The sequence below is a fragment of the Marmota monax genome, unplaced genomic scaffold (assembly GCF_021218885.2).
Source record: "Marmota monax isolate L192 unplaced genomic scaffold, Marmota_monax_Labrador192_F-V1.1 WCK01_AAM20220418_F8-fsc00042, whole genome shotgun sequence".
NCBI lineage: Eukaryota > Metazoa > Chordata > Mammalia > Rodentia > Sciuridae > Marmota > Marmota monax.
Window position 1 is genome coordinate 12,552,999 of NW_026693008.1, and position 27,300 is coordinate 12,580,298.

Below are 27,300 nucleotides of genomic sequence, written 5' to 3' on the forward strand. Positions count from 1 at the left end.
TTAAATAAAAGCAGACACTTTTGTAAAAGCTCAGTGCTATAAAACTTACCTTAGTAGTCTGGAGTTCCTGACCTGTTCTTCCATGGCTTTTATGTACCTGAGAGTACCAGAAGACTTAACACATTTTTAGACTTTTACTAAATAACCCAAATCCAGTTTAGGCTCCTGTGGAAGTTTCTCTAAATTTTGACATTTATTGTAGAAACTGCTGCAGTTTTCAAAAATGTAGAAGTTAGCATTAGACCACAGAAAAGTAAGTTGCTTGTTGTCCTGTGTAAACTAAACTGCACAAAATCCTATATACACAAAAGCTTAAGTCATCTAATTTTACATATAAAACTGACTTCAATATGAAGCCTAAGTACAGAAAACAAATGTAAAACTTAAAAAGTCCCAACATGAGAATTCAAATACAATATGTTAGAAATATATATTTATTTCAATTTTCAGATGCTTCAACTGATACAGGCCATCATGATTTAAATAAGAGGAAAAACATTTCAGAAAGGATAAGAAACCTTTTGCTTAGAGAAAGAAATATAAATTGTTAATAAATTGTTAATTCACTTAAACAGAAAAAGTTCACAACAACCTTTTTTTTAAGTTACCACATTTCTCTTTCATTTTTTTCCCCAATTTATTGGAGATGGAGGTTTCTCTCTATCCAAGCTTTGAGTATAAGCAGATAAAAAGTCATTTTCATTTTCTTGACACTGACTTGATGAAAGGGCATATGGTGTCCCCAAAAATGTCTGATGAGTGAGAACATTAAAATGACTAAACTGACGGGACATATTTAATTGACTCTGGTGAACCTCAAAGTTGCTATATGAATCTTGTTCTGCTGAACTGCTGTTCTCTCCTTCAGAGCATACTATATCATCAACAGAAGCGCTCTCTTCAGAATCAATTTGGTAAGTCTTATCTTCTAATAAACTTTTTTGCACGTCAAGAGATGACTGCAACTCAATTTGAATATTCTTTTTTTGATCTGTTCCACTGGATCCTTTGGTCTCTTTCGCCAATATTTCTGAATGAAAATTGCTGCATACTTCTATATGTGAGATTTCATCCCCTGAATCCAGAGACATATCCTCTTCATCCTTTTCATCGTTTTCTAAAAGAGCTACATTTAAAAAACAAAAAGTCCTCCTCTATTGAATTACACAATTTGTTTAAGTTTTAAAATTATACACTACTCACACAATATAATGCGTCAGGGTCTGCAAGTCCACAATCCCTTAAAGCTTGGTCTTCTGCCACAAGTTCACTTAGTCACAACACTCACACTAGGTGTGAATGTCCAGATAATCCGATGCTAAAAGCTTCTGCGAAATGTGTTCACGTTTAATGTTGGGAAATCCCAACTCCCAGCTCCAAAGGGGTTAATGTCAAAACAGCATCTAAAGTTATACGGTAATTCAGTATTTGACAAAACAAATATAAAATAAAATTTCTGACATCTAGCTTCACTGAATTACTAAACTAAGCTCTATTGAATGATCATCTCTGCTTTTCACCAAAAACAAAGTTAAATACATTGCTCATTTTACGTAAACTCTGGAACCAAAGCAGAGGCCATCTCACAAGACTGAAGCTATAATATTCCTACTATCTCCAATTACATTGCTTCATACACCTGAGGAGATTTAGTAACCCAATGCTAAATCCCCAGATCTGGTTTCCTACTTTTTTTCCTTAATAAAACCCCTTATTGGACAGCAGCAGTCAATAAAGTGTACATACCCTCAAAGAGAAAATGCATAGTCAGAAATGCAGTATATGGTAACAACTTGTACTGACTACTTGTGCATGCTGAGTACTAAAATGATAAATGCCTTTAAACACTAACCATAAGCCTATTTACACTGAAGTCAGTGGTTTCAAAATAGGCATTTCAGTATTTCATACCAGACAAAACCATTCCTTTTTCTGTCTGCCTTTAAAGAAAATAAAACTGCTGAAAAGTTACCTGACTGTGACTCAAGGTTCTCATTAGCACCAAACAACGGAAGGTTTTCTTCTGTGACGGAGTTGTGATAGCCCACAAGAGTTTTAAAGTTTTGCATAAAGTCTTCTGTAGTTGCAACTACTATTCCATTGTCTGTGTAACTGGAAAACACCTTGATGCTCTTCTCTTAAAAACAACAAAAAAAGCACCTGAAGATTCATAGACAAACAATGATACCTAACCACAACAAAATCCTTTATTTCACACATTCAGAATTCTAGCTTAACAACCCATCTCAGCCCCAGGAAATCCTTTTTTCATCCACATCCTTATATTAGAAAGCTTAAGAGTGTTTTCTTTACCTGTTAAAAAGACTATGTGTCGCTGTTGTATGTTCTGAGCCTGAAGTCTGATAAGGCAATCCAATTCTGGAGCATTTCGAGTTTGTGAATCACAATTGTGGTATGACAAGATTTCAACCAGATGTTTCTTCTGATAGACATTCAGAAGTGTCAACAAACTTAGAGCTTTAGCATTCAATCTGAAATTAAACAAAGTTCAAAATCTGGGTCTGTACTTCTAAAGTTTTTACTTCAGATTAAAACCTTAATTCCTTAGTTAGGTAACTAATGACAATTATACTCTTAGCAATAGGGATGTTCAGCAGAGAGAGTGGGAATTAGGCAGTCTACAAGCAAGCTGGCAGGGGTGGTCGCTATACTACCTTAGGCTAAAATTTCAATCATTCTACTCTAAGCTGTTGCTACAATGTAAGGCACAAGGCAACAAGCCATTAAAAAAACTATTAGCTGCAGTTAGGAAAGTGAGGGAACTGTTGATAAGTATACCGTTAGATCTCAGTATTGTTTATAAACTGTAATAGAAGAGATTTGCCCTAAACCCACTTCACAGACTTTGAGGGTAAATTTTAAAAGGTGAATAGCTGTAAGAATCAAATAACTGGAAATTAGTTAACCCTGAATTCCCTTTAAGAGTGTACCTCAGTCTGATTAGGAAATGCAGAGAAATACAAATATAAAAAATTCTTAATAATTACCTTTTAAACTCTACAGTAGGATAAGTATCTCAAACTCATCTGATACTGTACTTGTTTGTGGACTAGTCCTCCAAGGAACTGACCTTAGGCATATTAGAAGTAATATGTACAAATATAAATGAATATCCTAATCACCAGTCTCCTTATCAGGTTGAGATTAATCCTTGTCCAAATACTTGTTAGGAAGAGGGCCTGATCTAGTTGGCTTATACAATTCAAAGAAAAAAAAATTGTAGATCCATTTTGATTATTTTAGATTAATAAGCACATTAAGCCAGTTGTACTTTACACAAAACCAGAACTTAAACATCTATCTAAACAATAATACCACTTCTAACTTAGATTGGCTATGGATAGCTGTCAAAATCGCAGTGTCTACAAACATGGGGAAAAAAATTTGTGAGCACAGTATTAAAATCAACCATTATGCATTTATTTTTTTCCCAAATCTTACCTGCCTAGTTCTTTTAGCTTTTTCTGAAATTTACAGTGAACTTTCCACTGCCATTTTCCTTCTGGGGTACTAAGGTCTTCAAGGAATGCCAAAAAATTTTTAAGGCTCTCTGTTGAAATAATGAAGTTTCTTTTCAGTTAACAATCCACATCTGAATTATGGAAGAAGTGCTTGTTCATATCATGTAAGAGATCTACTTTCCTATGTACTCTTTTCCTAAGAGACTTACATTATCCCTAAAGCACTAAGACTATAATATCTGCACATGAAAAAAGAATACACTGATGACAGTACCAATATCAGAAGTAATCTAGGGGTTGGAGATATAGCTCAGTTGGTAGAGTGCCTGCCTAGCATGTACAAGGCCCTGGGTTAAATCCCTAGCACCACCCCCCAAAAGTAATCTATACCAGATTCACAGAAAAGAATTTAAAATACTAAAAATAGGAAAGAAATTTGAGGTGATAAGAGCCCAGGAAAAAGATTAAAATATACTGGTTACTGTGAGTGACAGAATAACAGACAATACCATTAAGAAGTCAAATCCCCCATTTTCTCTAGAAACCTAGGGGTGGGGATGGTGAACAAGTTACATGCTCATAAGACTGCATTAACCTTACCAATTGTAACCACTTCTGGATTTAAAATTGATTCATCAGACACAATAAAACCTCCTGATACAAATAAATCATTGTATGTATGATTTTTAACATCATCCAGGCTATCAACACCAGCAAAATTAACACAGGGGAGTTTCTTTAAAGTCACCAAGCCAGGTACCTGTTAAATATAAAAAAACAGAAAAGGATGGATAAGGAAATGAAATGATAAGTAACCTACACACAAAATCTTTATGGTTCATCTGTATTAATGCATTGCAGCTGAAAAAAAATCACAAAAATAATTACTTCAACATTATTTCCCAATATATAAACCACTATTTAAATATTTGACAATAGACCTGAAAACAAAATGGACAAATGGTAACCAGTCTGTAACACACGAATATAGTCAAAATTCAGAAGACAAGAGTCTCTTGACAGGATACCTCCAAATCGAAGGGAAAGGAGGACTAGTTTGGCAAAGAAGAGGTAGCACAAATAGGTGCCTGAGACATAAAAATAAAGGTAAGAATACATATTTAGCAGGCCCCCAGCATTCAAGGATTCAGTACTTTTATTAGTACTGACTACTTTGACTGTCAAGAAAATATGATGTACAGCAATTTAGGAATTTTGCAGTGGTACAAAACAACTGCCCCCAAGCTAATTCATGAAAGGATACATATGTTTTATCATCTTTAAAGCTTACAGACAAAACCTTTAGTTTCAGTTAAGATTTAAAAATAAGGGAGTTATAAAAAACCAAAATAAATATGAATGTGACTTAACAGACTACCTTGTGAATGAAACCTGCAATGTCTTCATTTTGAATAATAATCAATAGTTTATCTAATTTTGATCTTCTTTCCAAAAACTGTTCTGGGTGGCATTCTGTATTGCCTAATTTGATAAGATATTCCTGTTAAAGAAAAACAACTATATCAACATTAAAAAGCTTTTTGGTAAATGATGCAACAAACAGATAAATTTTACTACTAGGACCTTTAAGAAACTTTACTCTAGGAAAGTTCACAGGCCTCAAGTCCACTCCTCTTATGCAAGAGGAATTAAAGGGTCAAGCTTCACCAATCACACTTTTACAATGTTAGAATGCTATGCATTTAAAGTAAATGCCTGTGTGAAATGACAGAACTGTAATAATGGATTAGCCCAGATTCCCACATTCTAAACCCAGCTCTGTTCATTATTATGGGAAACGTAGAGTACATCATTAACCACTCCTTGCTTTCTTGCAGGCCCTTGGTTGTTCATGGCAATATTACTGTGGTATTCCTCTTCAGAGTTATAAGACTCATTTAATTCACAACAGGTCAGAAAGTATTCATACACCAGTATTCACATACTAATTGGCTATTTAACATCTTCAAGCAAAGCAGACTCTCCCATTTAAAACCTCCCTCCATGCTGGTGGCAAAGTATTACTACCTTTCACAGGACACAAGCTGTTAAGTCCATGCAGAGTTCTCTTTGCTTGCTGGTAGATTCCTGAACCCTGACACCAACTGCAGGATCCTGGAGGTAACACTCCTCACTTAATGTTCTCAACGTCAGCACAGCTGGTCAAATAGCCAGATCAAAACCCAGTGTGCTTGACAACTAGTTTACTGCTCTTCTGAAAGCTGCTTAAAATGTCACACCTAAAGAGGATATTTTTTATACACCTAGACTAAAGCAGCAGCTTCTACAGATTTTACTCTAATCTAAGCACCTGAGCAAATCTCAGATTAGCTTAGTGAAAAGGTAAATTACTGCCAGGACTCAGTGATTTTAGGTCTTTTTTTAATATTAGAGAGTTTTAAATTGAAGTTTATAAGACTATCTTATATAGTAATAAAACAACCTGAATATAGAAATTAGTAAGCTTATATTTTTATTCCTTATCTTTATTTTTGCTGGAAATTATCTGATGGATAGTGTAACAGTAAAAGTTCCATTTTCTATTAGATCTGTAAGAGCAGTTATTTATTCTACATAAAGTAAATAATGCCAGAAATACAATTTGTTCTACCCTAAAATGAATTTAATGTACCATTCATAAGGAAATGCATCTCCTATCCCCTCAATTTAAATGTCATGTTAAGAATGTTACATTAAAAAAAATTAAAAGAGCGAAGAGGGTAGAATGTGCAGTTTATTCTAAGCACACATTTCTACCACTGAGCTACATCCCCAGCCCTTAAACCCAGCCTATTCTCTCAATTAGCCCTACCCAATGTGCACCTATGCTCCAAAGAGTGCTCTGCTTGGAAACATGTTGCCGGGGGTAGGAAGCTAAGAACTTCTACATTGCAATATACAGGGCATAAATGCAACCAAGCTTGGTTTCATTTTCCCAAGGTATCACAAGGATTCAGTAAGAAAAGCACAACAAGTATTTTGATCCTCTTTCATTTCCATGTCATTTCCATGTCTTCACATCTTCACTGGGTACACCACAAGAAACTTGGTGACGTCAGAGAACCCTAGACAAAGGGTTAGGCCCTTGTCACTACTACTGAGTTTTTGGGCCATGCTGTGCTCTAAGTCACTAATTTGTTCCTCTGCTTCCTCTAATAAAACAGGTGGCAATTTCAGTCATAAGTAAATTGCATAAATGGAAACAAGCATTCATTTGAAAACCCATGACAATCCCTCAAGTTACAATTAAAATCTTATAGTACTAATCAAATACACTAAACCACTGATACAAATAACAAATTTTACCGAGGTCTATGCTTATATACATGAAGGTAAGTATTTAAAACAAATACCTAAAAAGTTATTCTATGGCAGAAAAGATACACCTTACAGTGAATAGTCCTTCATGACTGGGAAGTCTTTCAGGATCATTAAGGTTTCTAATCAATAAGGGGTACAGCGAATCATGACGTGGCCAGAGTATCAAGAAACACCACAAGAACATATCATTAGGTCCACCCTGGACAGTTCGTTTCTGACTCCTAAAACTCCGTTATGAATGGTGGCATGTATTTTTCTTCCCTTTCATTAAAAGCCCAAGTAGGCAGTATTTAAAACCTCTGAATCGACAGTTTAAAATATCTGTAGTATGTACAAACAGACTCTTCTTTGGTACCGTTGGGGACCAAAATGTTCTCTACCACTGAGCTATATCTTGCAGTTATTTACATAAATGCCCTCTAAAAATTACACAGAAAAAGATTCTAAATTCTAAGATACTTAGGTCACAGGTACTACATTTAGTTCAATTTATTAATCTTTTATTCTATTCTGAATTATTAGATTATGAAAATATAAGACCAACCTTTTTTTTAAACTCCATTTTATAGAGGTCAAGTCAATAAGAAGTTTATTCAGCATTATTATTTACCTTCCCATTTAATTACCTTTATTTCTTTACAGAGCACACTCTCTTCTTCTTCATGAATATAAAATTTCACAGTGTTTTTCTGGACATCTTTCATGATTTTAACCAAACTATTAAATACTTCAGGTTCCAACTGGCTTATAAAATCTGAAAGAGCTGGTTGGGCAGAGATGTTTATATCACTGGGTGATTTTGTTTCTTTTTCTACTGGTTCCCGGGCAGCATCACCAGGTACAGTATGATCAGAAGTCACCATTACCTCTGTAGCATGATGCGACTGGTTCATTGCTCCTTCAGTTAAACTCAATGATGAAGAGGAATGCTGTTCATTAGAGTTGTTGTCTTTCAAAGCATCACTACAAAGTGACTCAGGGAGGTGTTTATTGTTGATGTCACTTGAGGAAACTGATACAATATGCCTTCCCAGAGGATTCAATGCTATCTTAGTATCAGAATCATTAGGACTGACTGATGGCAAATTCCCACTTTTAGCAGATGCTTTAATAATAATAGTATTTAGTTTCTCATGCAAACCATCTACAAACTCCTGTACACCAGCTTTTGAAGTCTTAGAATATATGAACTCAGAAAGCCGTTTCATCTTCTCTTGTGTGGAAAAGATTGGTGTGGAAATTCTACTGACATATGAAACATTCTTTTGCTTCAGAATCTCTTCTATCTTCCTAGAAAAGAGATTGTATTCTCCTAACACTGTTCTCTCTGTAGTTTCACTCACTGCAGGCGTCTCTGCTGCTGGCACACACTGCTCCTCCACTGTCACCACCTGACCTGTCAACACGTCATCCTCAGTGGTGCCCTTTAGTGTGTCTGTAAATGGAGAGGATGGAAACTGGTAATCAGAACTTCTCTGTCTACTTATTACCCGGGGGTCGTTAGGAAAGGCTTCCTGTGGTGGCAGACACACCAGTTGTTCTTCTGGTGATTTCATACCTATATAGGAAGAGTTTATTATTATAAGAACAATCCACAAAGATAATATTTAAAAACACTTTTAAATCAGAAGAAAAATAGGTCAAGTAAATATTTAACTAATTACGCATCTGAAAGTAAAATAAAAACCTCAAATACCATTGTGAACCCTATTTCCTATGTGCCCTACTTACAGGCATGTTTTTGGGTTTTAGGAGGCAGAGTAATAACTTTCTAATTTTCTTTTGAAGTATTCAAACAAGTATTTCTAGCAACACAGGTCATCTGCTTCTTTTCTGCTTCTCTATCATTCCATAGACCTGACGTGCTTTAATCAGGATGGTCAACTACATTAGCTTGCTCAACTCTTACATTCCTTGCTAGGTAATATCTACTATAATACTCACTTAATATGAGAATCGGGTGTAAGGCAACTCAAAAGAATGTTAAATTAAGATGTTGTGATTCCACCAATCATTTAGGATCTACAATAACTCATCCACTTTCAGACTTGCTCTCATATGGAGATTTCCTGCAATGTTAGGGACTTTATTTTGTCACTGAAAAAAGCCTCAACAAGATAGGAAGAGAATAAAATTTCATAGTGATTTCCATTTTGTTTGCAAGTAATTTTAAGAGAAATCAGGATAGCTATCCCATTTGAGATAAAAAGGTGTTTCAGTTAGCTGATGCTAAAGGAACTACAATCTTTGATTCTTGACAATGAGCTTTATCTATAAGATCATACTCCCCTACACACAAAAATTCTAAATTCAAACATGTTTTTGAAACTACATTTCAAAACAAATACCCTCATACACTTTTAAGACACAAGGGGCAAATATATTTAACTTCAACAGTCATATTACATTTTAGGAAAAAAAATCATGATCTTTGTCTATAAGGCCATATCACACTATTTCACCCTTTAAAAATGACCAATATTCCTTAAAGTCAACATTCCCTAACTAATTGCTACTATAGCATAAAAAATGGTATCTCTAAATAAGAAAGTCTATCTATCATTTTCAAATCTACAATACTTTTTGAAAAAGGAATTCACAGTATCTTTTTAAAGTTTCAGGTGTGGGAGCATGTGCTTTTTTCTACATGTAAGTCCACCCGACTTAAACTTCTCTAAAAGGCTTAAACAATCTCAGCAGCAGCTTGTGACATTCTCTACTGACCTAGTGATTACTATGAATCACTGCACTCAGTAACTACTGCAAAGGCACTTGTCATCAGAGTAAAAAGACCACAGCAGGTCCACGGGTGAAAGCAAGAAGGGGACCAAAATATTCAACTTGTCAAGGAAAGAACTGCAACTGTACATAGTTGACAGGACAGAAAATTCAAGTTCTATAAGTTTAGGAATATTCAATGTCATACATATCCTTATATCTACAACATTAAAATGGAGTTCAGTATGTATACAAAATATCTGCAAGGTTATATCAAGAAATCATTAACAATAATTAATCCACTGAGAGGAAACTAAGTGTACTTACTTTAGTGTTTTTTTTCCTTTCTTGAATTATGTACCATGTGAAATATCAGATTTATTCAAATATAAAACACATGGGTTGAAGAAGACTAATTTTAAACTTAGAGCCACATATCAGACCAGTAAGCTTATTCCTAAAGGGCTATAAAGGGATTTTTTTTTTTTTCAAATTTAAATATAATGTAAATCTACATGGAGAATTTCCCATATTTAAAAAAACCTAACTAAATAAATCCCATTTAAAAATGTAAACTTTATTTGAAAGAAATTTCCCTGTAAGATTTTAAGGTGACTTCAGATTGTCTACACTTTGTTATAAAATATGAATACAGTATCCCAAATGAGAGCACTACAGATGCCTATGAAGCATTTCAAATACAAATAAGATTCCTGCTATTCCCAATGAGAAAGAATTACTGATAGATGCACAACATGGATGAAACCCTTATGCAAGATTGAGTTAAAGAGCCAAACACAAAAAACTGTGGGGGTTCCATTTACCTTAAGTTGAAGAGGAGGCAAAACTAATGTTAAAGAAGTCAGTTTAGTAGTTACTTTTTGGGAACAGGCAGAGTATAGACTGAGTAAGTAGATGCAGACGAATACCTGGAGTGATGGAAATGTACTACATCTCGCCTTAAGTGGTAGTTGCCTATGTGTATACACATGTAAAATGAGCTGAATACTTTCCTGTATGTTGTATATCAGCTGCTTAAAAAAAAAAAAAAAAAAAAAAATCACCTTTTCCTAGGAAGAAACATTTTCTTGAAGGAAACTTCTTAATATCAAAAGAATCACTATAAAGACCTACAAAGAAAATCATTTAGCTTTCCCTCTATAAATTAAAAAAAAAAAAAAATTCTGAAAGAGACTCTAACGAAATGGAAATAATGAAAAAAAAAAAAAAAAAAAGACTACCAAACTCTAAGCAAGAAATCAAGCTCATGATCATATGTAAAAGCTGAATTGACTTTGAGCTCAGACATTAGAGAAAGGAGAGACTCTCCACTGTAACTAGCTAATCAGTAATAATCTGGATGATGTTCTGGAGTCAGTTTCTTCATCTCTTAAACTAAGAACCAGGTTAAAAAATTCAAGATTAGGATTACTGTACCTAAAAGATAAATGGCTTTCCCTCCTGGTATTTTTCAAATTTAAAAGAAACTTCAAAGAAACTGCTTCCTAAGATATTCTGCAAAATGGATTAGGAAAACAAATTCTAAGTCTTCCCAAGTAATCCTATCAGAGAGAATCTACTATAGGTAAAGAAATCTATAAATATCCAGTGACTTTTCTGAACATATTATAGTAAGAATATTTGATACAATTCAATTAATGACTTAAATATAAATATGGTATCGGCCAAACTTTCAGTAAACAATGGAACTTAAATCAATGCCCTAGTGATAAAGAATCAGAAATGAAAGCCATTCTGAAGAACTGGGAGGAAAAGCAAAGCGAGCCTTCTCACCTGGTGTTTGTTTCTCACCATGTTTCCCCAGCTGGTCTTCTGGGCTTCTTGCGTTCCCTCCTGAGGGAAAGCATCCATTAGATTTGTAGACTGTCTTCAGATACCAGTGACACCTATTAAGTACCTTTCAAAAAAAACCCCAAAAGCTAACAAATCCACGTATTCCTTCTTTTGGTTCAAATATTCCTGAAGGGTCATTCAGAAATGGCAAACTCCTTCCTTTTCCTTTCAGGTGATGAAATAACACCCAGATGCTATGCCTTCAAATGGCTCAACATTAAGTATGAAGGTGTTTAAATGAGGAATGATTAGGACAATCAGGTCAATAAACTACTTCAAGCCAATGTCTCCAGCTCATAAGAGAGTAGCAGCTCCCTATGACTTTTGGGCTTCTAGCCCTCTAATAAGGTAGAAAATGGTGCTGAATGAAGTCCATGTAAACTCCTGAAATTTCAGAAATTCTTCTCAGAATCGTTGAAGGAGGTCCAAGGTCACAAGTCAGCCTACTTTTTAGCAAAGAGTAGTTTACTTTTTCTTTTAAAGTTAAATGAAGGTCTAGCTAGAAATAGAAAAGATGTGCCCTAGCAACATTTCTGAATATATTTAGCTAGTAACAAAGATGAATAAGAACTTGGAATATTAAGAGTATATCTGCATGGAGAAACAAGAATACTGCAACATGATAATCTTTCAACATTTACCACATTATTCTTGAGGCCCATGGATCAATAAGCTTTCTTAGGTTTTTGCATTTGATCATTTCAATTTATTCTCCAAGATGATTCAATTTCTTTAAGATACTCCAATATTAAGAAATAAAAATTTTTTTTCAAATAGATGAACCTTAACGTAACCACTTATTAGATGACAGTTTATTAAAGTTTAATCAGTTGAGAAGTATTGGTTGAACAAAGAGCATGATTTCATCTCTGTACCTACCTCTCCTTGTAAGAAACTCAGTTTCTGCCAACAATTTTTATTTGATAGTCTGCATGCTAAATCTAATAGGGAGAGTACATATGTCCTAAATCCCTCTATTATTAATAGGCCCTTCTGCAGATACTTGCTGATGATGACCAAGAACAGCATCACCAGTTGACGAATATGATACTGCTCAAAATAAGATGGTGAAGATGTCACTAAGATAAAGCACCTAGTAACCCAAGAGTGGAATTTTGAAAAGATGAAACCCTTCAAGAAACTGGTTCTGAATAAAGGCAATAAAACTATGACCTAGTTTATTTTTTCTTACCTGTAATTGGTATCAGTTTCCAATGTATTTCAGTCTCTTCAACATTATTTGACTTAGACTGCTGTCTATGTAATCCATGTTCAATGGGAACAGTGGGACACAAACTGCAATCTTCAAAATTATTCATGTTAATTAAATTTGGATCCTAAAAATTAAAGTACATATTCAATAGCATTCTTTTAAATTTTAATGTCAAGAATAACTATTTTCTTCACAGCAAATCCACACACTTCAATCTAAACATTACAAATAACTGATAAACATGGCAAAGTTATGATACATTAGTCTCAAAATTAAAACATAATTATTCTTCTCAAAACAATGTTAATTTAGAGCAGTGACTGGTAAACTTTTATAGTAAGGCACCAACATTTTAGGTTTTGTAGGCCATATACTGAACTCTGCCATTAACAATTCAAAAGTGGACATAAGGCAACACCTAACTGAATGGCACAAAGTTTTTAATTACAAAAAAAAAACAGGAAGTGAGCTGTGTTAGGCAACCAAATCCCTGTCAATCGGAGTATTAAATACAGTGGAAAATACAAACCATGCAGGTTAGTATCTCAATGCCTACCTTATATAAGTCCTTTACTAGAATTTTCTTCCTAATATAAATATCCCAAAACTACATGGACAAAGGCTGGGAACATCCACATTATGACTTTTCCTCCAGATAGAGAATAAATTAGAAGTCCATGGGAATATGGTACCATCCTGGGTCATTCTCAATGATACAGCCACTTCTTGAGGTTACTTCCCAGCTAGAAACCAGTACGCTAAGCACATACCATAATCTGGAAGCCCTCACAGAAGGGTGGAGAATCACTTCAGAGGTAATCCCAATAGACTCATCTCATTCCCATCTGCACAACAAATACTAAGTACCTAAACTTATTTATTACACTGAGACACTAATAAATTCAACCATTTCATTTGCCTCACCTTTGAGTTCTCTGCCTCTGCCAGCAGAAAGCAGCAAATGCTTTGAGGATTCAACATTATGAAACAACATGGAACCAACTCCCAATATGCCATTTCTGACAAACACAGTCCAGCCTTAGTTTTATCACAACAAGTAAACCTTAGACTATTTATAAAGCCTATAAGAGCAGGAAGGAAAACAACTACTTTGGTATTTATTTCATAACAAGGAAAACTAAGAAGCACTGTCCTAGATAAATATCTTTACTCAAGTGTATCTTATTTTTTCTTGAAAGAAGAAACCACTCCATGAAGCACAAACCCACATCCTCCTTGACACCCACACTCACAAAAGCAAAGAAAGACAACCAAAAGACATATGCTTACTTCTTTCAAATGCAACTTATGGTCAATGCCTACTTCACTGGTAGAAACAGCAACCGGATACTTTAAAGATGTTACATTAACTTCTAGCAATGGGCTTTGAGCACCCTTAAAATGTGTATTTTCAATTTTTGCACAAGTAGGCTGTTCATATTCTTTCTTATCTGAGGTAGAGTTCAAGTCATATTCATGCTTCTGCCTCAGCTCTTCATAGGCATCATCAGTGCTCAATCCTAAGGCTTTGTTGACTGTCTCTGTCAGGGATGCATCAGAATGGCGTGCATTAGCTAATGTTTCTGATAGCCAATTAAACAGCCTATGGATGTCAGCAACACCGGAGTTACAGGTATCCTGCTGCTGCTGTCTCAAGTCAGCATCATGCCCAAGTAAGCCAATGGGCTGTGGAGACTCTGGGCGGGGTGGGGGGAGAAAAAAAGTCATCTCTTGAAGTTAAGTTTGAAAGCCAGCTTACATATTTTAAAAATCAAATATACCTTAAAAATTACTTACAAAAAATAGGCAAGAACTCAAACAAGTGAGGTCTAGATTTTAAAAATGTAATCAGTTCTAAAATTTGGAATAAAGGCCAAAATTCCTTTTAAATGAAGGCTAGTATGTCATAATTTAAGTACTTTATTAAGAAAATGAGCTCATGCATTAAGTTGTAAATAATAAATTATGGATAATAAATATCAGTAACCATATTATAATTACCTTAAACTCTGCCACCAAAATCCCACTCAATTAGTTGCTTGATTGAAGATAAGCTTTCCACTATTTTGCCAATTTTTAGGAGATGCAAATTATACTTACATATACTTAAAAAAAAAAAAAAAAAACCAACCTATCACTTAATTTTATTTCCTCTGTACCTATTATTGCCTTTGTCCTTAATGCTCAGGTTAACATTCTTAAAATTGCTAACATTTATCCAAAATGACTACTTATATTCATAATGAAGCTAGGATATTTGAGATACTGGAAAAACCTCCAAACATGCAACATGAAAGAAAACATATAAATCTAGATAATCTGTACAACCAATATTTAAAAAGTTGCAAAGAGCACATATTCAGAAAGTCATGTACTTTAATACTCAGGTGGAGGTGAGCTTATGCCTGAGTGGATATTAGGATTTCCAATTTAGGAAGGGTACAACATACCACGGTAAAAAATAAAAGGGAGTATTTACTAACTCTAATTATAATCATGATTCTAATAAGAAATTATTGCATATGTAAAGTTTATATAGACAAAAAAAACAGATTACTGGCAGTTAGGTGGATCTCAAGGCAACTTTTGGGGGATAATGAAAATGTCTATATTGTAGAGTTAGTTACACAGCTGTCAAAACTTAAAATGCATGCTTAACAAAGGTGTGCCATATATAAAATTATACCTTGAGAAAGTTGGTGCTAAAGTTAAAAGTGACAAATGATTTTTGAGGTTCATTCTTATAAAATGAGCTCACCACCAAATCAAGAGCAGGGTGCTTTTGTTTGTGTATTTAGGACTGAACCCCAGGGTAACCTACCATGGAGCTACATCCCCAAACACAGCTTTTTCACAGATAACTTATTTTTTGGCAATTGACTTATCTTATTAAATGCCTATTATGTGCTCAATGCTAATACAAGAAAATTTAGACCCACTTGAATCAAAGTGTGAAATATGATATATCAAGAACTATGTAATGTTTTGAACAGCCAACAATAAAAAATTAAAAAAAAAAGTTTCAAAAAAAAAAAAAAAGAAAATTTAGAACAAAGCTTTTAAGTCAATCAGTTCTGAGTTCAAACACGGAGTCTGCCACATGCAGATGTAGTTAACATTATTTTACTTACCTGAGATGGTTTTCTCAACTGCAAAACTGATGAAAATAATGCCTAATACTCAAGAACCAAATGACATAAATACATGACATACCTAGCATATAGTAAACACTTGAACTCTCCTGACACAGGTGTAACACAGTACATATTAGTGTCAACAGGGTTCAGTATAGACCAAAAGTCCAGCATAAGTTAAACAAGGAGATGGAGATCATCAAGAAGTAGAATAGTGCCAGGCGTGGTGGCACACACCTGTAATCCCAAGGAATTAGGAGACTGAGGCAGGAGAATCCCAAGTTCAAAGTCAGCCTCAGCAAAAGCAAGGTGCTAAGCAACTCAACGAGATCCTGTCTCTAAATAAAATACAAAATAGGGCTTGGGATGTGGCTCAGTGGTTGAGTGCCCCTGAATTCAGTCCCAGGTACCTCCCTCCCCCCAAAAAAGAAGAGCCAGAAAGCTGAGGTGAGATCTGACCTGTGACAATATAAAACTTGATAGACGTGGAAGATGTTTCAGGGAGGAAAAATAAAATTCATATTCTAGGGAGACTGAACCCTAGTCAAAGACCACATGAAATAGTGGAAAGCATGGCAGGATATGGCCAATCTAACACATCTTTATATGCCAAGTATAGAAGATGAGATTGATCACAAGTTAACAAAGCAATATTAAGAACATGATGCTAAAGTCATTCAAATAAGCCAGGAAGGTCACCAAGGTGATATGAACACAGACAAAGAACAAACACTGAGAAGAAAAAGAAACACAAGAAAAAACCCTCAAAGTCACTGCAGAAATATCACTTGTCAAACAGAACTTTCTGCAATGATTAAAATGCTATCTGTCCTGGACAATACAGTATTATTAATTTTAACATATGAATAGTGAACCATGCTGGATAATGCAAGAAGAAGAAAAGGTCAGTAGCTAAGTGAAAAGTCAGGACTCAAGTATAGAGTGCCGAGTAAGTATAATAAGGACACCCATCTGTCCAACCTAGTCAGACATGTAATGAATGTGAAAAGAAGTAAAACCATTCAGTAGGAAATAAAGGAATACTCAGAACTGCCATAATCAATAAGAACATCAACAGCAGAACAAACTGTGTATGGTTTCAAAGGTCCCTGACTGCAAAAGAACACATATTATGCTTATGGACTAGTACTGTGAAGACTTAAAAACCTAGATGATAAAAAATATTTTAGCTTACTTCTAAATTAAACGTATTTAGTAAGGGTCTCATTCCTATCTTTTTTTTTTTTGTCGACTGAAAGAATAGAGGGCTAAGGATATAACTCATTGGCAGAGCCCTAACATATGCAAGGCCCTGGGTTCAATCCACAGTATTGTGAAGATTTTTTTTTTTTAATGTAAAAAAAAAAAAAAAAAAGCAAAACAAAAAATAGAAAAGCCCAAAGACATTCCTGGATCCCTAGGATAGAAAATTAATATGCAAGCATCTAAGAAATTTTAAAGCTTAGAAGATTCCTTTCATTAAGCAGTATCCTAAAAGAACCCAATATTATAATGTTGTCTTTCTCCAATTATGAAAATAGAAAAGAAAGAGCTTTGAAAATAGAAAATAATAAAATAAAAGAAAATAGAAAAGGAAAATAGCTGTATTCTCTCATACAGGCATAAACCAAACTCTTCAGAAATCTGATGTACCAGAATAAGAGTTGACAAATGTTTTCTATACAGAACCAGATAGTAGATACCATCAGGTTTCATGGGCCCTGTAGTTTGTCCCAACCCTGCCACTGAAATGTGAAAGCAGCTATAGACACATAAATCAAAAGGCATGGCTGTATTACAATACAATTTTCTTATTAAAAGAAGACAGGTTAGATGTGGCCTTCAAGCTTTAATTTGAAGACCCTCTACTAGGAAAAAACAGCTTTTTCCTATACTTTTGGTGGATGTCATAAGAGCAATCTGATATTTTACCTTCGTATAGATGACAATTTTCGGATATATTACTGGTTTTGGCGAGTTTTCTCGTATTTTCAGGTAGGTCCTCGAGCTTCCTCTTCAAGACAGTTTTGCTTCTCATGTTTTGTGTGTCTGGGTCCCCACCCACATTTTTTTTCCTACACTGAATTAAATCAATCAATTCTTTGACTCTATCTTTATCATAATCCAAAGAATGAGATGATTTTTGCTTTCCAGATGTAATAGTTTCACCCCTTAAGTTATTTCGTTTTCCAAATTTCATTTTTGTACCATTCATTTCTTCTTCTTGACCTTCATAATCTGAAAGTGGACTAAACTGTTGAAGCTTTCTATTTTCTTCAAATAGCTCTTTTAATTTACAAATAGGTAATTGATACATTTCAGGCCGAAAAATATAGGTATGCAAACAATTATCGATATGAGATTTATTTCTTGGTGCCGAATATAAGAATTTTCTATCATCTAATCGTGAATCATATGAAAACATGAAAAATTCTCGTTTACCTGAACCAAAACCTCGCTTAAAAAATTCACTTACATACTTTTCAACAACAGAATGAAAATTTATAGTGTTTATATTTTTGAATTCCTTTCGACACTGAATCAAAGCAAATTGTAAAAATTGAGCTATTTTTAATATATCTGGCATGCTCTCATGCCTCTCTTGTGGTGCTGCATTGGTTGAACGTTTTTGTGCTGTAAACAAACAAAAAAAAAAAGCAAAACATGTTAGCATCAAGAAGCTAATCAAATACAGAACTATACACTTCCAAAGAAGTGCAACAATATTTATAGATTAACACTGAACCAAAGGAATATGTACCCTAATACATATATGTAGTATATTTATGAAAGTACACTTCTAAGGCCAAAAACATGAAACAGGTCAATAAAAAAAAAAAAAAAAGAAAAGAAAGAGCAGAGTATATTTTTAAAAGGAAAAAACGCCCACTCATTGAAGATCTTCATTTCCTACTTCTGGTAGGCAATTCAAATGGTGGTAAGGAAAATGTTAAGGAGAAATAAAGAGGGCAAGATCCAACTCCAAGCATGATAGTAATGACACTCCTTTCTCTTGTAAGCTGATATGGATGCATTGAGTAGCTATGACTTAGAAATTTATCCTAATTCAACAGTTTCTTCTTAGAAAAAGACAACAAAGTATATAACATCAGTGCCAGAAATTCTAATTCTGAATGGCTTAATATTTAACTCAAATGCAAAAGTGAATTAAAAAAAAAAAAAAATCCCTCAAGAAGGCTGGAGATGTAGCTCAGTGATAGAGTACTTGGCTAGCATGTGCAAGGCCCTGGGTTCAATCTCCAGCACAGCAATTAAGCTACATAGGAATGTAACAATAACAATCATTTATCAGTTAAAGTACTGTGTAAAATTATTTTAAGAAAAAAAAAGTTAAACATTAATTGCTTTAAATTTCTAATACCTCTAAGTATTAGAGGTATTAGAATATTTCAGAATATTGGTGTAGGAAAAACATGATCTAGGAAAAAAACAAAATGCTGATTAAGTTACCTGAAATTTTTTCAATGAAATTTAGGTATCTATATGTTATTAGATTTAGGTATTCAAAGAACTTACTAGTAATTACGGCTCTAGGTTCTTGAAATAGAAACAAAGCATGCAGGATTCGAGACCTGACAGTCTGATGTTCTAAATAAACAGAAGCAAAAGTCACTAACATAAAAAAAACATAAAATAAACAATTTTTAAAAAGTGGTCAGTAATAAGAGAAGTCACCTACCATATGGAGAAACCATCTGATAAGGAGAGAGAAGAAAAAGGTATCCTCGGTCTCCTAAAGGTTTAACAAGAACCTGCATTTTTGGGAGAGGGAAAAAGTTATATGTGCTTTATTTATTATTATAGGACAGACACATAGCACTTTCTACTAATCATACAGGAGAAAAAAGTTTTTAATCTTTTTAGGAAAAATACTGCTACTGAATTAGTTAAAAACTCCTCAGCACCACAAATAAAGTCCCAATCAACTCTATGCTAATTAACACAATTCCAATAAACAAAAATTTATATTATGCTGAGAGAACATCACTGAAATAATTCCCCTAATTAACTGTGAAACCAACTTGTTTATTTTTTCCCCTAAGGCTAAAACAAATACTTTTAATATTTTCCTCATCAATTCAAAAGATACAATATTAAATGTCAAGGTACTGTGCTGCATTTGGAAAAAACATTCTTTGAAATACTTCTTTGGAAGAATTCAGATTAATCTTGAAAGAAATATATTGCCATAATCTAATTCCACATATATTTAATGAACATCTTTTACTTGTTATGAAATTTGCCCTCCCAGAAGAAACTTCAAGAAGCAACACAGCTCCTTGATCACAACAAGTTTATAATTGAGAGAAGAACACACAAAATAGCAATAAGTAAGACAAAAAAGTTCCTAAGAGATATACAAAGCAACAGGAAATGGAAAAATGCTTTAATTTTTTTTTAAAGATGTTGATGGATCTTTATTTTATTCATTTATTTATCTGGAGTGATAAGAATAGAACCCAGTGTGTCTCACACATGCTAGGCAAGTGCTCTACCACTGAGCTAAAACCCAGTCCCAAAAAATACATAAAAAAAGAAAAATGGCAGTAAAAGATGGTTACAAAAAGTTTACTGAAGAGTGTATCAAAGGTAGACTCTGAAGGATGAGAAGCACTGACAAGAGCCTGAGACTATGCAAAATACATTTTAGGAGACACAACATCATAAGCAAAGGCAAGTTATAAAATACTTGACAATTTATAGGCATACAGAACTTATGACTGGCAATAGGGTGAGGACAGAATAAGATAAAAGTGTAAGTCTAAAAAAAGGAATATCAGGGGTCAGATTGTAAAAAGACAAAAATGCCACTTTAGCTAGGAATGTCTTTGACAATATACCCTTTTATGCTAGTGTTTCCTTAATATGACAACAATAATAAAAGATCTGACAGCACTATGCAGGACTGGGAAAGAAACAACATAATCTTATTTTGGAGGCTATTGAAATAGTTCATCTTTTGAATCAAAGGATGAGTGTATAAATTAACTGAATGAGCATGGTAGTAGGGTATTTGAGTTCTGAAAGAAAACCGTGCTACCTAAATTCCACTAATAATGCTAGTAAAAAAAAAAAAAAAAAATCTATGTAAGAACTAATAATTTAAAGGACAAAAATTGACTATGAAACTTAATAAAAACACTGTCTGAACACTCAAAAGCAAAGTGAGTATGTTTAGAGGTTTCAGGTAATCCTAGCTGTCCAGCTACCCCAGGTGCATTTTCTGCCCTTCAGTTCAATCAATGCCAATGCTGATTCTTAGATACCATCTGATGCTCAAACAGTTCACATTCTGGCAGCACTTTTAAAGATTGAAATCATCAGCAGGCTGGTGGTATGAGCCATATACAGTTAAGGGGTCAGAAGACTGACTCACACAGGATCTCCATCTAAAGCTTGGGAAAATCCTTCCCCTCTTTTAATACCTGTATTTGGTCTAGGTCAGTTACCAGGTGACTTCTATCATAAAGGGAGTTTAAACAAGAAAAAGCTTTGTTTTAAGGTATAGCAAAGTTCCATCTGTGCTGAGGTGGCTTTGCCTCCTATAAATCCTCAGGCCAGGCTGTATGACATTGCTAAGTGACATGTAGTATCAGCCCTGTGATATACTAAAATGGGCTTTGTAACTACTATTAATCTTATGGCCAGGATATCTTTACTGGAAATACTACAAGTAGACTCAGTATCTGTAAAAATTTTTGTTTGACATAAATACTTTGACCTTAAGTGTTTTAAATTTTATATTCCTTTTAAGATTTTTGCCCAACTCATAAGTGTCAGAACAAGACAATGGAAAGCATACGATTTTTGCTTTCTAAGGAAAACCAGTTACATGCTTCTAACTTTTTACCCACTCCAAATACAGTTTTCATAAAATTCAAAGGCTTGGTGGCCTAGAGATACTTATTAAGGAATGCCAATATACCCAGAAATTCATAGAATAGTGTAAATACACACCCAGACATAAAACTCTGGGGCCTCTCTGCCTTTGTGTTATCTATGCCTTCAAACATGCAAGGAAGGAAAAATGCTAGAGTCCCCCATGTTCTTGTTGTCTCTATTTATTATACCTTTCTGTTTTCTTTCCCTTTGAGTAACAACATTAATCTAACCTAGCCTTTGAGTTTTTCCTACTTTATTCTTTTTTGTCTTATCACTACTACTGTGACTTGTCAGATAACATTACAGGCAATATGAAACCAATAAGTATAATACCAAAGAGCTCACAATCTTTTTGTTTGTATATTTATTTTTCAGTGTAGTTGGACACAATATTTTATTTATTTGTATGTGGTGCTGAGGATTGAACCCAGGGCCTCACATATGCTAGGCAAGCACTCTACCACTGAGCAGCAATCATCTGAGCCCCTCACCATCATTTTTTTTTTTTTTTTTTTTGGATACTGGGGATTGAGCCCAGGAGTGCTTTATTAATGAGCTACAACTCTAGGCCTTTTTACTTTTTGAGACAAGGTCTTGCTAAATTGCAGAGGCTGACCTCCAACTTGTGATCCTCCTGACTCAGTCTCCCAAGTCACTGAGATTATAGGTGAGTGCCACTGTGCCCAGCAAGCTCGCAACCTTAAAAACACTTAACTTAGAAGGAAGTAAAGTATACTAAGTGGCACTCAATAGAAAAACAAAACAACAACAACAAAAAATTTGAACCCAAAAGGCATAACTTAGAATCATTAGGTGCAAAATATAAAAAAAGTTCATTTTGAAATATTTATAAAGAGTTGGCAGAACTGAAAATATACAAACAGCTGTACACAAATGCTCATAGCAACCATTTTGTTAACCAGTCAAAAAATGGAAACAATAGACAAAGAAAATGTGACATTCACATAATGATGTATTATTTAGTCATAAAAAAGAAATGAAGTGCTGATATATACTAGAACATGATTAAACCTTGAAAGTATTAAGGTCTGTAAAAAGAAGTCAGGCTCATGATTTCATTTATATAAAATGTCCCGAACACATACATCCGTAGAGAAAATAAATCAAGGGTTGAAGAAAGGGAGTGAATACTTAATGATCAAGAGCTCTTTTTGGGGTGATGGATTTCCAGTTCAAGGCAATCCTGGGCAACTTCAACCCTGTCTCAAAATTAAAAAAGAAGTGCTGGATATGTTGCTCAGTGATATAGTACTTTCTGCCTAGAATGTGCCAGGTGGACTAAAATGATGAATCTTACATTGTGTGAATTCCTGGCACATACGAGGCACTCAATAAATAACGTCTGAAAGAATAAGAACCTATTAAAAAATGACCTGGCAGATCTGAAAAGAATCAAATATGACTTTTAGAAATGAAAAATATTCCATGTGGCATTAGAAATTCAATGAATGGACAAAACCACCAATTAGACATAGCTAGAGGTAGAATTTTAAACTAGAAGACAGCAATGAAATTTACTTATAATGCAGCTCAGAAAAACAAGTAAATATCAGACATGGAGTACAGTATAAAAAGGTCTGATGTACACCTCGTAAGAGTCCCCAAAAACGTTAAGACTATACAGAATAAAAGAAAGGTACAAAGATAATAGCTAACAATTTTTCCAGAAATGAAGATATATAACTACAGATACAGAAGAAAATGTGCCAAGGTGGATTAATAACAAATCCACACCTAGATAATGTAACTGCAAAACACCAAAGGGGAAAAAAAGAGGATCAAAAAAGCAGCCAGGAGGGGAAAAAAATAAAAACCTGACTTACAAAGAACAGTATGTGAACAAAGAGCTGACCTCAAGAATACAATGTAGTATACATTTAAGAAGGAAACAGCCATCAACCCAGAATAGTGTATTCAACAATTAAAGTTCCTGCCTAATGTGGTACATGCCTGTAATCCCTGTGGCTCAAGAGGCTAAAGCAGGAGGATCGTGAGTTTAATGCCAGCCTCAGCAATTTAGGGAGGCCCTAAGCAACTTAGCAAGATCCTGTCTTGAGTTCAATCCTCAGTGCTCCTCCCTGCACCCCCCCCCCCAAAATATACAAATATATAAAGGGCTGGGGGTGTGGCTCAATGTTTAAGCACCCCTGAGTTCAATCCCTGGTACCCTTAAAAACAAAACCTACAGTTCCCTCAAGAAAAGGGGACATGTATAAAAACTGACCACCTAGTATTTAAATCAGGTCCATAAATTCTAAATAATCCCTGTATGTTCTTACAGAAATGCAATTAAATTTAAAACAAAACATAAAAATAGTATCTCCATTTACTTGGAAGTTAAAACACCTCTAAATCATGCAAAGTAGAAAACACAATACTAAACATATTTAGCACTAAATGAAAATACTACACATTAAAACATGTGACATGCCAATAAAGCATTACTTAAAACTGAGTATTCACTGACTTTTTCCAACTTAATAAGTTAGAAATGAACACCAAATGTCAAAAAAAAAAAAAAAAAACACAACAACTAGAAGTTAATAGCAGAAATAAAATAGTAAAAGATACAAAAAAGGTCAAAACCAAAATGTGACTAAGACAAAGCAGACAATCCTCTGGGTAAATAACTAATAAAAAGTAGTAATGAAAATACTACATAAAATGTGCTCAGTAGCACATTTTAAAAAGACTATGAGTGGCTGGGGTGGTGGCTCAATGGGAGAGCACTTGTCTACCATGTGTGAGGCACTGGGTTCAATTCTCATATAAATAAAATAAAGGTCTTTCAACAACTAAAAGAAAATTTTATTTTATTTTTTTATAATATTTATTTTTTTAGTTTTTGGAGGACACAACATCTTTGTATGTGGTGCTGAGGATCGAACCCGGGCCGCACGCATGCCAGGCGAGCGCGCTACCACTTGAGCCACATCCCCAGCCCCTAAAAGAAAATTTTTTTATTTTATTTTTTAAAAAATATATATATATTTATTTATTTATTTTTAGTTTTCGGCTGACTGACACAACATCTTTGTTTGTATGTGGTGCTGAGGATCCAACCTGGGCCGCACACATGCCAGGCAAGCACGCTACCGCTTGAGCCACATCCCCAGCCCAGAAAATTTTAAAAGAAGACTATAGGAATGCTTTTATTCCAATAGATTGGAAAACTTAGAAGACATGAAAAAATTCGTAAAAAACAACCATAATATATGGAAACTGACCCAAGGAAAAAAATAGAAAACCTGAAAACAATTAAAAATGGAATCAAGTTGGGTGCATGGTACATGCCTATAATCCCAGTGGCTCAGGAGGCTAAGGCAGGAGGATGGCAAATTTAAAGCCAGCCTCAGCAAAGTGTGAGTCACTAAGCAACTCAGTGAGACCATGTCTGTAAATAAAAAATACAAAATAGGGCTAGGGATGTGGCTCAGTGGTTGAATGCCCTGAGTTCAATCCCCACAATGCCCCCACAAAAAAAAAATTACTCTCAGTTTCAAATACAAACTCCCAAACATTTGAAAACTTCCTGAATGATGTCGAATACAACACATCTCCCCAATCCCCCTAAAACGTTCCAGTTTTTTTTTTTTTTTTTTTTTAAATCTCTTCAACCTCACAGGGTTTCTCATTCTTTTATATCTTCAAATATACTCTACTGGAACAAACTGCATCTAAATAATAACTTTATTCATCACTGTATAATCCAGGAGAACAGTCTTTGTGTCACTCTTTACTAAACTATATACCCTGCTTAAGAAAATAAGAATAAATATTTGCTAATGATCATATTCATAATCATTAAATAAAAATACTTCATGGGAAGACTGGTCTGTAAAATGTCTAGTGTCACGCCCTAAAAGAGTACCAGTCAGTAAAACACTGCTAAGTGGTAACAACACAGAGACTTTATGGACTTTCAAAGTCAAAAATAAATCAAAATATTAGTATAATCACTTATTTATTTTCAAGGAAGAACAAGGAATGTTGTAGAACTTTCACTCACAAGTTTTTCTTTCTCTAGTTTCTGCAGTAAATTCTCCATGTTACTTCCAATTCTTGTCTTTTCTACAACTTCATAAAGGCTGCAATACATTCCATTCTTCAAAACTGACATTAAAAAAATACAATAAATATTCAAATTAAGTCTGCTTTTTTATATCTTTCATTTATCTATTTATTTATTTATTAGTTGTAGTTGAACACAATATCTTTATTTCATTTTTTATGGGGTGCTGAGGTGAGGTTCGAACCCAGTGCCTCACATGTGCTAGGTGAGCACTGCACCACTGAGCCACACCCCAGCCCTATCTCTTTTATAAAATTAAATACTCTACCTTCATTTGGACCTAAGTATGTTTCTTTGTAAAAGAGTGCTGGTGGAATTTTCTGCTTCAGATGATCAATACTCATAACTGTTTCAACATCTAACTTCTCAGGACTGAAAGAAAAATCAAAAAAGCATGTTCACATTACCTGTATTTTTAACTTTAACAAGGCTCTCTCTGTCACAGACACAACCACACATACAATGGAAAAAAAGAAAAGCATATTCATTATCTCAACTTATTCTAAAGGGGACTTTACAGGGGAAGTCCAATACCTAGACACAGGTAAACAGCCTGGCAATCTTACCAACCTTTCATCCTAAAGACAGAAGCTAATCCTATTAATTAATGCAAATTTTACTAACCACAAAGGATAAGAGATTGTCATTTTATTAAAGACAATTCAAGTACAAACTGTTACTCTTAACCTTCAAAAAGGCCCAAATGTTTACTCTGGTGGTACCAAAATATCACTTTAGATCACTCAATATTCTAACATGTTGCACAGGACTGAACTGAAAAGAGCCTCTTTAACTCACAACAACAAAGTTCTTTCCAACAAATATTATATAAACTAGTCTACTGTACTCAGCTGAATGAAAAAAATATATATAAAATTAGGATAAAACTTAAAATTTATCTTCTCAGATTTCAATATCACTTAAGAAAAAATGTTATACCATATATATATATATATATATATATATATATATATATATATATATACACACATACATACATATATGAATGAAGGACTATTTTATCCTCAAATCAAGACAAAGAAGCAGAGGACCTTTTGGGCCAAGTAACTTTCTAAAATTATTAAATCAACTTTCTTAAAAAACAAACTAATATTTGTATTTAAGTTCTTATGGAACAAAGCACAATTTAAATGTAATAAAAAGGAAAAAAGCTAAAAGAAGAAACAATCAACACTTAGCCTGCTATTTTTGTTTATTTTGCATATTTTTCTTTTTCTGGCAACTGCTATTTTCTTATACTTACAGTTTGATAGGCAAAAAAGCACGAGTGGCTGACCTCAGAGAAATATAACACAGAAGCTTTCCTTTATTTAAAAGTTGTCCTTTCCACAAGGTATAGTTAAATTTATCTTAAAAAAAAAAAAAAAAAAAAAAAAGGATATAGCTCAATCTCTTGATAACCCAGAGAAGTAAATGCAAATTCAGTAGAAGAGGGAAAATAGTTGGGCACAAGGGTTTAAGTAGAAAACAAACATAAAAGTGACATTTCCATTCATAAAAAAGCTCCAATTCTAGGATTTAAGTTTGATACTCCCCCCATACACACACACAAAAATCATC

At 34.1% G+C, this 27,300-nt stretch overlaps 1 protein-coding gene across 9 annotated transcripts in view; it reads right to left on the minus strand.

Annotated features, from left to right (window-relative positions):
* Positions 1 to 7: 7 nt before the first annotated feature.
* The window catches only part of Tasor (transcription activation suppressor), a 45,160-nt gene continuing 17,867 nt past the window's right edge, over positions 8 to 27,300 (minus strand). Inside the window, exons 9-24 of one of the 9 annotated variants that reach the window (XM_046452860.2) lie at positions 26,984 to 27,089; positions 25,988 to 26,091; positions 25,657 to 25,760; positions 19,423 to 19,495; positions 19,260 to 19,331; positions 17,655 to 18,356; positions 13,879 to 14,129; positions 12,568 to 12,712; positions 11,316 to 11,375; positions 7,430 to 8,361; positions 4,861 to 4,983; positions 4,083 to 4,242; positions 3,463 to 3,571; positions 2,314 to 2,492; positions 1,973 to 2,137; positions 8 to 1,126 (exon numbers count right to left, since the gene is read on the minus strand). In XM_046452860.2, the coding sequence (XP_046308816.1) occupies positions 621 to 1,126; positions 1,973 to 2,137; positions 2,314 to 2,492; positions 3,463 to 3,571; positions 4,083 to 4,242; positions 4,861 to 4,983; positions 7,430 to 8,361; positions 11,316 to 11,375; positions 12,568 to 12,712; positions 13,879 to 14,129; positions 17,655 to 18,356; positions 19,260 to 19,331; positions 19,423 to 19,495; positions 25,657 to 25,760; positions 25,988 to 26,091; positions 26,984 to 27,089 (3,791 nt within the window). In that variant the 3' untranslated portion in view covers positions 8 to 620. Of the gene's footprint in view, positions 1,404 to 1,972; positions 2,138 to 2,313; positions 2,493 to 3,462; positions 3,572 to 4,082; positions 4,243 to 4,860; positions 4,984 to 7,429; positions 8,362 to 11,315; positions 11,376 to 12,567; positions 12,713 to 13,878; positions 14,286 to 17,654; positions 18,357 to 19,259; positions 19,332 to 19,422; positions 19,496 to 25,656; positions 25,761 to 25,987; positions 26,092 to 26,983; positions 27,090 to 27,300 lie in introns of all 9 variants that reach the window. The other 8 variants (XM_046452859.2, XM_046452858.2, XM_046452863.2 and 5 more) reach the window with 8 other exon arrangements.